Genomic DNA, 17832 nt, shown 5'->3' with positions numbered 1-17832 from the left:
GGGTGTGCTCACAAGAGTAGGATGTGAGTCATGCCGTCTGGTCCTAATCTCAGGCAGAGACCTTTCTCTCTGCTGGTGATGAATGGCTTTCTCAGTGTTACTTCCTGATAAGTGGTGATATATAATATCCCAAAGAGAGAAGTGGTAAAACACCCGTCCCAATCTGTCTCTAAAATAACCTTATTTATGATTAAAAAAAAATGCATCCTTTATTCAGTGATTTTGTAAGCAATTTTTTGATATAGACAAACATAAACTCTTGGGATTGTTTTATTGTATGGTGTGAAATAAGATGAAAGAAATCCTGTTTAGTTTGGGTAGAAACATAAGTACAATAGACACTTTTAAGAAACAATCCTGTTGAAGTTAAAACCGATTTCCCTAAATGCTGAGTGGTCTTTCTTTCACATTCCTACACGCTATGTCCTGTTGTGTTTATTCTAGCCACTTCAGCCTATTTGATATTTTGAACCTTTGTCTTTGTGATACTCTTAGAAAATTTTTAAGCTTGGAGACTGCAAATGAATACAGCCTTAGTGTAGAACCAAAGCAAAGATTTCAGAATTACGACACTGTGTCTGATATTTATTTTTGGCAAATTCTCACTTATGTCATTTTTTTGCGAAGAAGTTCTTTATGGATGATGCTAATTAAAAAAAATCTGTTTATAAAGTAATTCACATTTGTAAAACTGGAATAATAATTTACTGAAAAAATCTTGCAGCTCTTTTTGCCTTGGCCTCAGCATTTTTTCAGCAGGGTCCTAGCAATCAGAGACAGCATTAAACAAATGCAGACATTTCAAAATGAGTGGAAAAGCTAAATCCTGACATTACTTGCCTCCTTGACAACAGCAGAATATACACATACACATAGCTGACCTTCGTTTAATGTTGGCTCCGAGTTTTGTAACCAGTGGGTACAATTCCCATGTCACTACTGTGAAAAAGTTGTAGTTCAGTTTCCATTACTACTTTTTGAAACAGTTATAAAAAGAAAAATAGTAACCCTCAAGCAACTATGACCTTCCCAAATCATATATTGCATAATTTGTAATTGTCCTTGAGATTTAGGCCAAAGGAAGGGCTTTTGGAATCTTTTGTTTGTGTTCTGTTTCCCTAGCAACAGAATCTCTGACAGATATTGCACATACTTTCTAGGGGATTCCACACTTTTTCGTACAATGTGAAAAAAGAAACCACACACTTTTTCAGTTTCAAATTTTGTAGGCACCGAAAATAACTAAACCCACACAGAACAGACATGAGGTTCATTGTAGAACCTTAATTTTTGTCCCCAGAGGTTTCTTTTTTTGAGCATTTATTTAAATATTGCCATATTTGTCTCTAACATTATGTATCCAAGGACTTGTTTAATGTGTATGTCACCATGTACTCAGAGAAGCTAGTGCCCGCCTTCAGTGGCAGTGACTCACCAAACAAAGAATGAATCTCTGGTATAGGGCAGTAATAACATTCTAGAAGATTTAATAGAATTTTATATTCTCTATATAAGTAATCACATTAATTTAGTTTGTCCCTGATTTTTCTCCTCCTAATTATACTTATAAGACTACTCTCAGGCTAAATAATATCAATTTTACTACCTAAATGTAATTTAAAATTTATTTTAAGACATTAGTTATGATAAAAATAAACCATGTTGCCCTGTACAGAGTGAATGAAAAGGTGATTTAAATGCTTGGTGCATTGATTTGATTGACATCTCATTTATTATTACTGGACCAAGCAATTATTTTTAAAATATTGATGTTATTTAAAAATGATGTTATCACATAAAAATATTGATGTCATCATTTAAAAAAATGACACTTGATTTAAAAAATAATATCATGTACTGGGTTCTTTGATTAGAGTTTTAAAAATATTATCTCATGTCTCCTCCCAATAATTCTCTGAAATGAGCATCATCACCCCCATATTATGGATAAGAAAACTGAGGAAAGAGTTGTGGAGAAGTTAAGTAACTTTCCCAAACTCACAAATCCAGTAAGTGATAAAATCAGAACACAAAACCAAGTGTGTGGTATCAAACTCAGAGGCGGTGTTTTTAATAGTTGCACTTTGCCTAAAAGCCAAAAATTTCCCCTAAAACTTTTCATTGCAAAAAAAAGGTTAAATGATACTATAATGCAGAGAAGTTTGGAGTTTACCGCAGGCAATTTTGCAACTAAATTCCCACTGAGGAACATGAGTGTTTTTAAATGAGTGCATGCTATCTTTCTCACATAAAAAATGTTCTGGTTTCAAGGTCTTCCCACTGAAATACACAGTTTGTTCTTTCTTCAGGGTCAAGTAGCAATAATGCAGGGAAGCAGATTACTTAGTAAATGACCTAGTTCAAAATAGCAGATGTTTGTCTGTTCTTCAACACAGTATCTGCTTCATTAGTTATTTAAAAGTTCTCTTCTTTTGGAGTTGCTACGTACTGTTGATATTGACCACAGAGATTATTTACTCTGTTACCACTAGTTTATAAGGGGAGTGAAAGGACAGCTGTCCCCAAACAGATTGGTTTGAGAGAGGTAAACAATGAGGGGTGGAGTGGAGCCCTTGAGGATTTGGTTAATTTAGGAGTCCACCCAGAGGGAGCTGTGCCTCCTGTAGGCTAAGGATCTTGGCTGGTTGGATGCCTGCAGCATTTGCCCTGCAAAGGACCCTTATCCTGCTATTGCAGTCATGGAAAACTGTCTCATGGCTCTGCTTGGACAGAGCTCGGAGAGTCAGAGAACATCACAACTGTCGGCCTGGTGCGCCTGTGTCTGATCATTTGTCCATGGGGAAGAAAGGTTAGGAGTCAGGAAAAGGTGACAGAAGGAATTTGTGTGGGGAGGGGGCGGTGGTGCGGGGGGCGAGGGCATGGTGTCAAGTGATGCAGAGACCTAGGGGAGAGGCTTGAGTTTTTTCCTACAAGAGCACTTTGTACCAAAAATAACTAAATTGACACAAAGCAGGATTAGAATGAATACTTTTAGATAAAAGTATGAGGGTTGAACTTGGAAATTGCATAAAGAGAACACATTTCCCTGTCTTTGTTTGTTTGAGGATTTCATAAAGTAGCCTTTGGCGGGACTGCTTACGAGACCAGTTGCCTTGGTCTCATTTCATTTTCTTGGAAGATATTTTATACTTTTTAAAAATATATTTTGTTCAGAAATATTCAATAATTTTTTCTAAAAATGTCTAAGAGAGATACTGATTGATTGATTTCCCCTGAATTGTAAGCAAAGAATTCCTTCTGGAAAACCATTTTTTAAAATTTGGTTGGCATGGCTAGATTAGAAAGAAAATGATATAGTTGATCAAAATAAAAAGATGATGAGATTGGCTATAATTTTCTGGGTGAAAAATAAAAGATTTTTATTCTTTAATATATAGGAAATTAAGTTTTACATTTCATGAAAAGTTATAAAATATGGCTCATTGGGTTCACGTCTCTTTAATGGTGTACTAAGGTAGAACATAGTAATATTAAGATTTAGGACATCTTAAAATGTCAGAAGGCTATGATAATCTTAACTTTGAATATTCATATAACATATAGTAATTTAAAAGTCATTTTGTAACTATGGACAACATTGATATTTAAGCTCCTTGTGGCTGTTTTACAAGTCATTAACTTTATGTTATGGTCTTATTCTTTCACTTTTTTTCCTTTTTAATTTGTTCCTGCAATGATAACAGATTACTCTGTATCCATGGCTATATGTCAATCAGTGAGACAAAATGATTGTCACAAAATCTGGGCTGGGATGAAGTCCTTAGGGAAGATGAAACTTTCTAAACCCTTACTGACTCCTCCATGCTACAAATTATTGTCCTTAGTTCTTGAGTTTGCTTGTTTCCTCCTAATGTGGTACCTAGCCCTACGTTTGTCTCTAGTTTTCTCAATAGTAGACCTACCTGAGTCTGAGTGTTTGTGTTCCCTGAAAATTCCATTCATGTGTTGAAACCTAACCCCTAAGGTGATGGTACTAGGAAGTGGGGCATTTGGCAGGTGATAGGGTGATTGGGATTAGTGCCTTTTTATTTATTTATTTATTTATTTAATTAATTAATTTGAAGGAACATTTTATTTTTTTTTATTTATTGTTTTTCTATTATAGTGTCCCACTTTTTCCTCCATTGCTCCCTCTATGCAGCTTACCCCTTCTCCCAGAGTCAATCCCCACCTCATTGTACATGTCCATGGGTCATTTATACTAGTTCCTTTACTAGACCCTTCCCCTACTTAGCACCTTTCTCTCCCTCCCCCTTCCCCCCTTGTCACTGTTAGTCTGCTCCCTGTTTACATGCCTCTGGTTCTGTTTTGCTCATTTGTTTGTGTTGTTTATTAGTTTCCTGTATTAGGTGATATCATATGGTATTTTTCTTTCATTGCCTGGCTTATTTCCCTAAGCATAATTCTCTCTAGTTCGATCCATATTATCACAAATGGTAGGAGTTCCTTCTTTCTTTCTGCTGCATGGTACTCCATTGTGTAAATGTACCACAGTTTTTTGATCCACTCATCTACAGACGGGCACTTAGGCAATTTCCAGCACTTGGCTATTATAAATAGTACTGCTATGAACATAAGGGTGCTTAAGTTTTTTTGAATTGGGGTTTCAAAATTCTTTGGGTATAATGCTAGCAATGGAACCACTGGTTCAAAAGGCAGTTCCATTTTTAGTTTTTTGAGGAAATTCCATACTGTTTTCCATAGTGGCTCCACCAGTCTGCATTCCCACCAACAGTGCAATAGGGTTCCTGTTTCTCCACATCCTCGCCAACACTTGTTGTTTGTTGATTTGTTGATGATGGCCATTCTGACAGGTGTGAGGTGGTATCTCATTGTGGTTTTTACTTGCATCTCTCTGATGGCTAGTGATATTGAGCATTCTTTCATATGCCTATGGACCCTCTGTATGTCCTCCTTGGAGAAGTGTCTGTTCAGGTCCTTTGACCATTTTTTAATTGGGTTGTCTGTCTTCTTGGTGTTGAGACATATAAGTTCTTTATATATTTTGGAGATCAATCACTTGTCTGAGGTATCATTGGCAAATATGTTTTCCCATACAGCTGGTTCCTTTTCATCTTGCTGATGTTTTCTTTCAGTGAGCTGAAACTCTTTAGTTTGATGTGGATGGTTTAATATTTGCAAATCAATAAAAGTAATATACCACATAAACAAAATGAAAGACAAAAATCACATGATCATATCAATAGATGCTGAAAAAGCATTTGATAAAGTACAGCACCCATTCATGATAAAAACACTCAGCAAAATGAGAATAGAGGGAGCATACCTCAACATAATAAAGGTCATATATGAGAAACCTGAAGCCAGCATCATACTCAATGGACAAAAACTGAAAGCATTCCCCCTGAGATCAGGAACAAGACAAGGCTGTCCACTCTCTCCACTCCTGTTCAACATAGTCTTGAAGTTCTAGCCACAGCAATCAGACAAGAAAAAGGAATAAAAGACATATAAAGTGGAAAAGAGGAAGTAAAACTGTCATTATTTGCAGACGACATGAGAGTGTACATAGAAAATGCTATAGACTCCACTAAAAAACTACTCAACATAAGAATTGAATTTGGCAAAAAATAGGGTACAAACTCAACATTCAGAAATCAAAGGCATTTCTGTACACCAACAATAAAATATCAGAGATAGAAACTAGAAAAAAAAAAACTTATTTACTGTAGCAACAAGAACAATAAAGTACCTAGGAGTAAACTTAACCAAAGAACTAAAAGACCTGTACTCAGAAAACTACATAACAGTGAAGAAAGAAATTAAGAAAGATACAAATAAATGGAATCATATACCATGTTCGTGGATGGGAAGAATCAACAGCATTAAAACATCCATACTACCCAAAGCAATTCATAGATTCAACGCAATTCCTATTAAAGTACCAGTGACATATTTCACAGACCTAGAACAAATACTTCAAAAATTTATATGGAACCAAAAAAGATCCCAAATAGCCACAGCAATTTTGAGACAGAAGAACACAGTAGGAAGAATCACAATACCTTATATCAAACTATACTTCAAAGCCACTGTAATCAAAAGAGTCTGGCACTGGCTTAAGAACAGACATATAGATCAATGGAACAGAATAGAAAGCCCAGAAATAAATCCAGATTTACATGGTCAACTAATATTCGACAAACGGGGAAGGAACATAAAATGGAGTGAGAAGAGCCTCTTCAACAAATGGTGTTGGGAAACTGGACAGGTATGTGTAAAAAAATGAAACTAGACCACCAACTTATACCACACACCAGAATAAACTCAAGATGGGTCAAAGACTTAAATGTAAGCCATGACACTTAAAAGTCCTAGAGGAAAACACGGGCAGGAAAATTTCAGATATTCCACGTAGCAATATTTTCACCAATACATCTCCTCAGGCAAGGGAAATAAAGGAAAGAATAAACAAATTAGATTACATCAAACTAAAGAGTTTCTGCTCAGCAAAAGGGATTAATGCCCTTTTAAAAGAGTTTTTGGAGAGATCCCTTGTACCCTTCTACCATGTGAGTTCTGTGATTTCAAGGAGGGCCCTTACCCAACAATCAATCTATCAGTCAACCAGTGAATCAATTTCTGTTGTTTATAAGCTACTCGGCTTATGGGATTTTATTACAGCAGCCCAAACAGACTAATATAGACTATCTTCTACCCTTATCCTCAGTCAACCATCATCTAAACTTCTGTGTGATAATGGGAACTAGTTAATATAAGAGGGAGTAAGGTGCGCTTACAAACTCATACTCCTTCAGATGTTACACTCATAGTTGCTACCATTTTTTGCCTGCCTTTGAGTTGTATATCCTCTTAACTGGGAAAAGGATGGGGGTATATTAGATTCAGAGGGATGCTATAACAAAATACCACAAACTAGATGGCTCAAAACAACAGAAATTTATTCTTTTGAAGTTCTGGGGGCTAGAAGGACAAAAGCAAGGTGTCACCAGGGCCACCCTTGTAAGGGTTTAGAGTGGAATCCTTATTTACCTCCTCTAGCTTCTGTTGGCTGCTGGCAATCCTCTTTCCTTGGTTTGTAGATGTGTAGCGCCAAACTCTGCCTCCATCTTCTTCATATGGCCTTCTTCCTTCTATATGCCTGTGTCCAAATTTTCCTTTTCTTATAAGGACACCAATTATATTGAATTTCAGTACTGCTTTAATCCAGTATGACTTCATTTTAACTTCATAGCATCTGCAAAGACCCTACTTCCAAATAAGGTCACATTACACTTTGCACATGGACATAATGTCTGGGGATACTATTCAACCCACTACAGGAGGTTCCAGAGCTTTTGATAACTTTCTCAGCTCCTGGAGTCACCTTGCCTTGTCCTCTTTCTTCTTCCTTTTTCCTCAGAAGAATTTCACATTCCTTGGTCTTTATATTACTTGGTTTTCTTCTCTGATTTCATCACATTATTGCTCCAGCTTGTGTCTCTGTCCTTACGGAATAATTGCTAACCCACAAAGTTCCCCCAGAAAATTGATCTGCATATCCTTAAGATCAGATGAATTCTGGGGCTTCACCCTTGGCTCTGTCTTCAGAGAGTACTAGTGAACAGATTTTAGTCTTCTCTCTTCATAGGATATATACCTATCATTTGTCTTTCTCAGGAGAGTGGCATACACTCTTATACTATTGGGGAATTAACTGGTAAAATCAAACCAAGAATCGCTGACTTTTTATGGTTCTTATACATGTCACAGTCACCTTCAGATGGCTTTGGTCATTTTAAGGAGCTCACATTCTTCTTCACCTCCATACCTGTCTATCCTATAAGTTAGCTGGGCAACTTCTCAGCTAGCTGCCTACTGACCAACCTGGCACCAAAGAATGGGCAAGAGTCACACAAGGTAACTATGCTATTTGCTCAGCTTTTATTGAATGCAGGTTCACTCAAAGTAGAACATCAACATACATTGATATCCTACTCACACTCTAACAATCTAAGGGAAATATAATACACACACAGAGTCTCAGTCAACAGGTCTGTGAGACAGCACTGTGGGCAGGGGAGACATCAGCATCTTTCAAGGAAGAATCCAGAGCAAGGTGGGCAGTGGAGCAGACAAAGTTCTTAGTCCAGCACGGCAGAGCCTCTGGTGGCACGGCAGTCAGGAGATCAGCACTGAATGGAACAGCACTCTGGTGTGTGGAGCTCGGCTATCTCAGCAATGGTCTGAAAGTGGTGTATTCCACCCTTCTGGGTCTTTTGATAAGTGTTTTGGCACCCCTGATGGCAACTGTGGAATTTCCCCAGGAACCTATCTATGGGTTGTCCCTCTGTAGACACAGCTGCTCTGGTCACATATCCAGATATCTTAGGTGAGTCTCCTTGCCATATGTGTCTAGGGTGACTTAGGTAGGTTCCTTCTTGAACCAAAGTGTCATAGCTGACTGACAGCCCTCTTGGTTGACAGGAGTGACTTCATTTTGTTTTATATACTTTATGCTATCTTGACCAGACTGATGTCATTTTTTTGGTCCTGCACCCCATAACACCCCATCCCCGACCTGAAAGTTTCTGTTCAAAATCATCTTAATTATAATATTTGCATATCTCATTGTATCAGAAGTGGGGCCTGTTTATTCTAGAAAGCAGTTCATTTTGCCTTGGTTTGGGTCTTCCCCAAATTCTGAGCACTTAGTCACCATTTCATGTCATACCTGCCCCACCAAAAGAGTATTTATTGGTAACTTCTCCCTGTGACCCCACACCCTCCACATGCTTCCCTGGTACCTTTCAGAAGGAAAGTGGACTAACCAATGAGGTATTGAAGAAGAGAGTTTTTAAGTTATAGAAAATTACTGAAATACAAATTAGTCATTTTAATGAAGCATGGGAGCATCATACTTTAGAGTGTTTAAGATTTATGCTTTTGTTACACTTAGGCTTTTCAACATCTTTTTAACATTGACCACTAATTTATAAGGCGTTTTCCTCAAAAAATTAGAAGATAAGGTATGTGAAGATGTCTTCTTGGGCTGCTCTCTGTCTCTGTCCTTCTAGCCTAGGTGGGCTTCATCAGTTCCAAACTGGCAGCCCTCCTGCTGCTATTGGTTTATGGAACACAGTTTCAGGAAAATTCCAAGTGCAAAAAGGTGACTGCAATCATAGGGAAATATGGAATATACCATTGAAACTCTGCCTCTGATTCCACTTAGCTGCTTTATTGCTGATTTGCTTTTAATAAAGCTCTTTCATTTAAAAACAGCAACCCCAAAACCTTGAAAATAGAACATACATTGTGTTCTGTCATAAAGAGTATGATAAATTTTTTAAAAATTATAACTCATTTCTTGCTTTAAACAACAGAAAAGTGTTTGCAAAGTCCTTTAATGGGAAAGATTCAGATTATCTTCATGAGTAAACAGGTTTAGGAACAATTTTTAACTCTTTCTTGGTATGAGTTCAGTACATCAATGTGCTTCCTGTTGATAAAGTAAGCACTTCCTTTCAGCTCATGACGGTGTTTGGAGGAAAAAGAATCAACTAGATTATCAGTCACCAGTACTAAACATTTTGCAAGGATTAACTAATTAAAGCTGAAAAGCATAGGATTCTCTTTAGGACATTATTTTATTCCAGTTCAGCTGATGTCTATTGATGTTAATATATTAGATTTTGTCACATTTGTCTCAAATTAAATGAAGAAGATTTTTGCTGTATTTATTTTTTCAGGTTGCTATGGTGATGTTTTCCTCGTAGTTGGACAGAACAGTAATGGAGCCAGTCAGTGTTCAGCACTGCCATTCCAGCACCTTAAGGCTGCAGTGCCCAATAAGGCAGCATGAAGAGAACACAGAACTGGGAGTAGTGGGGTGCATGGTGGGAGAGGATCTGGGTTTGGCCCGAGATCTTCCCTTCACTATGTAAGCTACAAATCCAGTAGCCTCTTGAACCTCACTTAGCTCATCTCTAAAGTGGGCCCACCTTTATAGAGTGGCTATAAATTTTAAATAAGATAATATGCTTGTTAAAAGCTCTTTTAAAAACTGAATTACCATGCAAATATGAACTACCTTTATTGTAGCTTAATTATTAACTGATTAATAATTGACTTCTTACATCTCAGCTATTCATAATGGCTCTTTAGCTGGTATGGTAATTCCTCTTCTAGCTGCAGGTATTTCTCTAATATCATTCTGTATCTGGATAACTGTTAATTTACAACACATGTACAGGAATTATAATATGCAGCACTTAGCTAAAAACCTTACTTTGGTTATTTCATTTAATCTATATAACAACCCTATGAGGTTGAATACTAATTCTGTTACAAAGGAAGAAATTGAAAATTTTCTTTTATATTTTATCATTTATTCAACCAGATAACATGATGATGAAGAGAATATTAGAAGTTTAAACATCATCTCTTATTTCATGATAGCGATTGTTTGCTATAACATTTATCTCCAGACTTGTCTCTCTTCCATTTCTCTTTCCCATTGTTCTGACCCCCTAGTCACCCACCCAAAGTCATAAGCATGCCTGACAATGACATGATTTTTAAAATTATTGCATAGGCTGCTAAACTGTGTCTTCTCAGCAGTTTCATTTATTTTAATATTTGCAGATATGCCTGTACCATTATTTTTACTCTAAATGATGTAGACACCTGATGTTTTCCAAAAACCTTGTTGTTTCCATCTCCAAAATGGGCAGATGGATTTAAAAACAGATTTTCTTCTGTGACTCATTCAGGGGAAACTGCATTTTAACAAGAGCTGTAAAATCCTAAACCCCACACAAAGGGAAGTAGTGCAGTGAACAAAACACTTTTCCCCCTTCCTGGCCCCAAATAAATTTAAGTTTAATAGGAAAGTAAAATGTAGATACTTTATGTAGAAAGATTTTAGTATTAGACATTAGCAACACTGAGAACAACTAAACAGGTAAAGCAGCTTACCAAATTAGTTTTTTGAATTCCACAATCTTTATTAAAAATAAAACAAAAACAAATCTTGACTCTACCACAGGAAATGGAAAGATAGTAAATCAAATAAAATGAACAGCTTTGCTATTCAATATGAACAAAAATTGTTGATGACGTAGAATTAAATCATTTAGCTTATGATTCATTTCAGCTTTTAAAAAACATTTCTGATATTCAGAATTACACACAATAGGATTTTTAAATTATCTTGGTACTTCTTTTGCTGGAAATGGGTTAGTATGTGTTGATACTGGTCCTAAATCACATTTTCTATATTGTAACTGACTCCCTTTTCTGCACCTAATGAAGTGGAAAACAATAAAAATTCCACTCAGAAGACTCACATTACACATTTAAAAAACTGTAAATCTATTGAGTTATAATTATTTGCTTTCATTTATAATTTTAAAAGTTTAACTCTTGGTAAGAATTTATAATTTTTTATTTTTATCCATAACTATAAAATTCCAAATTCATGTTCTAATTGTTTCACAGTTAGCCTAATGATAGCTTGAATTTATGAAACAAAGTATCAAATCGTCGGCAGCCGTCCGTCTCGAGAGTATCAAATAATTCATTATATATTTAATTTTTTTGTTAATAGAAATTTTTCTAATTTTGTTGTGAATATGTTTTCCCTTGTCACTAAAATTGAGCATAGGAAAAACAGGCATTGTTCCTCTTTCCAGTTTTTAAAATATATATTTTGGCATATTTTCTTTTTCCTAGTACCAACTACACATTGGTCAGTGTCCCAAAATCTAGGAACAAGTGATGATACCCAAGAGGGTGAAGCATAATTGGCTGAATGCTAACTTTGTACTCCTGAAACCTCAGCATGACAATTTATTCATTCTTATCATAACTTATCACCAATTAACATGTGAAGAATAAGATAATTCACTGATTGTTTATTTTAAAATCAAAACTTATTGAAATTACTCTTTGAAAATGAAGGAAAGCAAAGAGTTAAATGACTTGCAGGAGGGATGTGGTAATAGCACTTTTTATGTCTATGACTGAATTTTTTTTCAACAGACATTAACTATACCTGACTTCTACAGCATGACTTGTACTATGGCATATGCTTAGTAAATATTTATTGAATGAATGGGAACTGGAAATTTAATTTTATCTCTTTGAGCATTTAAATATTCAAAGACAGAGTTTCTACCGTAATTATCGGAATAAAATCTATTTTCCAGTTACTTCATAGTTTCAAGTACTTCACAATATCGCTAATTTAATTTATACTATTTGCATGTGAACTTTTAATTCGAAGTTGTTGCCTTCTGATATGTTAAACCTTAGAGGCAGTGAGAGCATGAAGGAGAGACAGAAAGCTCCTAGAGTTTTTCTCTGTTTCTCACAACTTACACTGTGTATTTCACCAATAGGGTATCACTGTTAATAGTATTGGAATTTCTCTTTAGAAGGCATACACATAAGCACCATTGATGAGAAGAGAAAGTTAAAATTTTGTTATGTTTTTATAAACCTTGTTTTTGTTTCTTTAAAATTTTAGGGAAAGCACACTGTGGGTCTTAAGGGCTGTAAGTGGGTAAATAAAAGAAGTACTATGATTTTTCAAAGCATTCCTGAATACCAAGAACCTGATATTATCATTTCAGTTTACAGTGACTAGTTAAAGGCTACTGGCATCCTGTTATTTGCAAAGGAATTTACAAGGAAACCTAAAACAATTGGAAATGACAATGGAAAAATGTTGTATAGCTTTTTAGGTGAATCAGCTGTAATAAAATAATTGTATTAGATTGTCTGGTGAACTGAGGCAAATAAAAATGCAGAGATGAGGTACCCAAGCTTCCCTTTCTTGCTCACTTTTACATTATTTGGCCACAGAGTTATTTTTCTCTAAAATTTTCCCCATTGAATTACTTAATGTGATAAAAACTGATATCAAGAAATATAGGAGCTGAAAATCTATCTTAGAAAATATCAGGTAACAGAATGACTTTGCTTACCTAAAACCTATTTTAGTAAAAGGTTTTATATGTTAAGGTGATTTATATGGCCCACTGAATTGGACAACTTTAAAAAGTATCATTTGATGAAATATTCTGTGAATGGTGCCCTCTGGAGTTGTGCACTGGTACTGAGGATATATACGATCTGCTGATTTTGGCTTCAGACATACTTTCCATGTATTGTTGTAGTAGGGGAAACATTTTCTTATCTTTCATGGCATTTATGTTTTTTTAACATTCACCACAGTCTATAAACAATGTCTCCATGTCTAATTTTAAAACAACCTCTTCACAGGACTTTAAACAGAAATAAAAATAGGAACTTTATAGGCCATAGGAAAGATACTGCTCTGCAACAAATCTCAAGTCTGAGAACACAGAGGTTTTCAAATAGAAGCAGGAAAATAATAACTCAAGAAGATGGTAACTTGTTGAGCTGGAATTAGATTTCTTGAGCACATCAAAATTTTTAGAATTCTCCTCAGTTCTTTTTAGTTAAGTGGAGATTCTGTGTAGAGAATATATGTTTTGAACTTTGAAAAAACTGTTTTCTAAATCACTATACAGGACAAATGTGTGTAGGGTGGAGAGGAGACATGATCTCAGCTTTAGTGCCTTAGATTTTCAGTCATGGCAGTTTAGTTTCTAGTCATAAGAGTTTAATTCCATTCATGTGCAAATGCATATATATTCATAATGGAATTAGGAGACACTATTATTTTTTACACATGAAAAATCCTTGATGCAGAATAAGAAAAGGTACTTGAAGGAATTTACCAATCCATAAAGAATATTCTGAAAAAAATAGAAAAGGAGGCCCAAATACGTTAACAAAGCAAACTGTTTTTTAATCACCAAAACAAAACTTGCTATTAGGAATTAAGATAATCTTTTTTTTTCTAATTTTATCTTTAATTATTTTCTAATTTTGTCTTTAAAATTTAGGCCTTCCTCAAATTTTATTTCTTCCATAAAGTTTTCTCTCCCTCTCCATTCTCAAATCTCCGTCTGAATTCCTGCAAACCATGTGAGTCTGTAGAACATAGGAATGAGGTACTCTGGCATGGCCACATTGCCTGCACTGGTGTCCTGGCTGCACCAAGTGAGCTGGATGACCTTGGGCAAGCCACTTGTTTGCATCAATTTGTTCATTTGAGAAATGCAGATACTAATAATACCTGCCTCATTTGGTTATTATGAGAATTAAAATAGGAAATGTATGTAAAACACAGCTAAGAACTCAGTAAGTGGTGCTTTTTTTCTTTCTGTCTTTCTCTCTTTCTTTCTTTACTGTATACCACATTGCAGCATTTGATTGCTTATTGTAATGATTTGCCGTAATCACCTTCTGCAGTATGCTACATAAACATTCATAAGACACATGCTTCAGGCTTTTCCCATGCTTGTATTTAATATATTGGTTTTTATTTGTTTCTTTGGTTCTTAGATAAAAGTTGCTTGGATAAGGACCTATATAATTTATTTTTTAAACAGAATTAATTTTTAGAAGAGTTTTAGGTTCATTGCAAAATTGAGTGGAAGGTAGAGTTCCCATATACCTGTGTCCCCGCACAGGTACAGCCTCCTCTATTATCGAAATTTCCCACCAGGTGGGACATTTGTTACAATTGATGGACCCACATTGACACATTATAATCATCTAAAGTCCATTGGGTTCACTCTTAGTGTTGCACGTTCTAACGGTTTTGTCATATATTTGGAATCATATTTTTTCAGACTGGCTTCTTTCCTTATTAATACACACTTACAGTTCTATATCTTAAGTCTGAAAAGCACTTAGAAATAATGTATTAAATACAAGGAGGTAAAGACTGAGAGACATGGTGTTCACTGTCGGACATTGCCCACTTAGTCCATTGTACTTCTTACTAGGTAACTCTTACCTAAATATAAAGAAAAAACTGAAAATTAGAATGACATTTTGAAAATATTACCAAAGGTTTGATGTGGTGAGAATAAGGACTTGAAAATTATTGCAAAAATGATATAATTAATGTATTTTTAAGAGAACAACTTTAATAAGTTGCAGTCATGATTTTTCCTCATTGTTTTATAACTGCTTAATTAATAGCTTTATTATAACTTTATGGTTCTTCTCCTAAATTAGTCATGTGCATTTCCAATTATCTTTTGGTTAGTTGAATTTTTAACTTTTCTCAGTGGCCAGTGATCACTTTGAACTGATTGAGCCTTGGTGTTTCAACAGGTTGTGGTGCGGAGCTTTCAGGGAACACAGGCTCCTTCAGCAGCCCCGGGTACCCTAACACGTACCCCCCCAGCAAGGAGTGTATATGGTACATTCACACTGCCCCTGGGAGTAGCATTCAGCTCACCATCCATGACTTTGATGTGGAGTATCACCAAAGCTGCAAGTTTGACGTCCTGGAGGTAGGAATTTAGATTGCTTTTCAGCACATTCCAGAATTTGGGGTAGAACTGGAAATCACTGCAAAAATTCTAAATTCTTTCCAGTGTTCAGAGTGGTGTTCTATTCTTAGAAATTTTGATGAGCATCAGCTTTTTGTGAATGATACTTGCAGACAAATGGGATTAATATCTGGGGTTGGTTTTCTCTAAAAGCTTGACGGAGGCAGTTTAATCAGGAGTGGAGGGAGCATAGCTCGTGAACGAGAGAGTACAGGAGTAGGAGCCCCTGAGGGCAGTTTGGGCTTAATCCTTCCAGTACCCTCTGAGCTCCTGTGAAGACTTCACCCTAGACACATCCCTCTAAGGATACCAGACTGAGGCACTGGTGTTTGAGTTCCCACCAATGATGGAAGAATGCACTTGGCCTTGTTAATGCCCCAGCCCCACACTTTCTGTCTGAGGAAGGTCCCCTGGGAGAGGCAGTGGGGAGGCAGAGTGTAGAGAAGAGGCACTGCGTGGGGCATGGCCCTAAGCAAAGGAACTGGCCGCCTGGGCTGCAGCTGCAGCGGGAGAGGGCCCACATGGAGCAGGGTGCAAAACGCATCTGCTGCAGGTTTCTAACAAAATGGTCCCTTAGGCAGTTAGAGGCATTTGAAAATAAGAACTTTTCCAACACTACTGCAAAGGGTTTATCTCAGATAATTATGACTGCCTTTGAGAATTCATTATAATTTGCTTTTTACTGCAGGGATCTAGTCATCAGAAGATTTTATAGTATATATCCTGAACTTTGACCTATCTGCAAAATGTAAGGCTTCCAGGTATACACAGAACTCCAACCCCCTAAGAAGAGGCACTGTATAGCGCATCATGACAAGGGTTCTATATCTGGTAGAACCTAAACTCTGTGAGGGCGGGTACTTGTCTGATTTCTTTGTTTGTTGATTTTACTGCTATACCCCTGGGGCCACAGAATACTTGGCAAATAGTGAACACTCATATGTATTTAGAATGAATGAAAACATCCAAATGTCTTTGTGATTGACACACCATAATAATAACACATGTTTGCGGTGATTTACAAAAGGATTTTGACATCCATTTTCCCATTTGAATGTTCAATAATCCTGTGAGGTGAAGGGGAATTTTGTCCCCATTTTACCATTGTCAACAGAGGCTCAAAAAGATTGATGGATTTTTCATGACAAGGGTGGCTGGTGAGTGGAGGAGCTGTGGACTGAATGCATTCACCACTCAGCACTCCATGTAAACCAGTATAAAAAGACAGAGGTGGGCAGTACACCAGGCATTGAAATAACTGGCATGTACTTTATGAAAACTTGAACACTTAACAACTTTATTTAATTATAAAACAAATTCTTTCCTTGAAAAAAAATGGGGTTCTCAAAGAATGCCTTCACAGAGTGATGGCAGTCACTAGGAATTGCATTTAACAGCTCAGGTATCTCTAAAAGAAGATAATGCTGCAGCAGTAAGTGAAATTGGACAGCTGGTAAGTCCTTGGGTTAACACTCATCCCCTCATCTTCATATAAGTACTGTTGCCAAGCCATGACTCCATCTCAGAAGAGGAACTGTATGTTAGAAGGAGAGAATAAGGTAGCAACCAAAATTCACACTCAGCATGAAGTAGGACTGACACTCCAATGTGGAATCTTCAAACGGTCTCTTGCTGGCAAGGAGATCTTCAGTTGCGTAAACCCCTTGACACTTACAAAAGGCTGGCGGCAGACTTCTCTGCAGTAATGAAAAGTGTTCCAAACTCTTCATTTTCGTGTTCCAAAGCTCGGGAGATTGTTGCCCACTTGGCAAATGTAAATGGGCTCATTGTGCTTTGGGTTTTGTCACACCCACCACTACGTGAGAAAGAAAAGAGCAGAGCCATTCCCTGCAGCAGCTTTGGGGACCGAAGGACAGAGCGGCTCTCCAGGCCGCAGCATCAAGCAGGGCGCTGTGCCTGCGCAGAGAGGGCTGGGAGAGGGGGCTGCAGTCTGTGTGGGGCTTGCTCTTATTTGGACAAGGTGGTCTCTCAACGTTCCATCAAAATCAGAGCTTGGAAAAATACTTTGAGGTTTTTTTGTTTTTCTTTAAGGCTGAAATGAGTAACTTCCTTACTTTTTGTTTAGAAACCTAGTTTGACCTCTCTGAAAATGGTCAAGTCAGGTGGAAAATGTTGTGATAAATTTATGTTAATGACAATCATTGATATAAGAATCGCCCAAACCTAGAAATAATTTTTATGAGTTCCTCTGAGCCAAACTGTTGACAATTGCTGGAAAGCAAAATCTCAATAAATACTCTGGAGAACAGCAGTTTTGCAGCTTATTTTATACATTAGAATCAATGGAGGAGACATAAAGTGGGTTACATGAAATCCACTCATGATGGATCAAGGGGGTGGGAGAAAGTGAAGAGGGAAATCTCTGGAATTGTATAAAGAGTAAAATGAG

At 36.7% G+C, this 17832-nt stretch overlaps 1 protein-coding gene across 1 annotated transcript in view; it reads left to right on the top strand.

Annotated features, from left to right (window-relative positions):
* Positions 1–17832, top strand: part of CUBN (cubilin) — a 271217-nt gene that overhangs the window by 105352 nt on the left and 148033 nt on the right. Inside the window, exon 29 of the mRNA XM_090268020.1 lies at positions 15202–15383. Within this exon, the coding sequence (XP_090124146.1) occupies positions 15202–15383 (182 nt within the window). The remainder of the gene's footprint in view (positions 1–15201; positions 15384–17832) is intronic.

The sequence above is a fragment of the Furipterus horrens genome, unplaced genomic scaffold, assembly GCF_987537825.1.
Source record: "Furipterus horrens unplaced genomic scaffold, mFurHor1.1.pri manual_scaffold_2, whole genome shotgun sequence".
Lineage (NCBI taxonomy): Eukaryota > Metazoa > Chordata > Mammalia > Chiroptera > Furipteridae > Furipterus > Furipterus horrens.
Note: the sequence above shows the minus strand (reverse complement) of the source record. Positions and strands in the feature narration are given on the sequence as shown.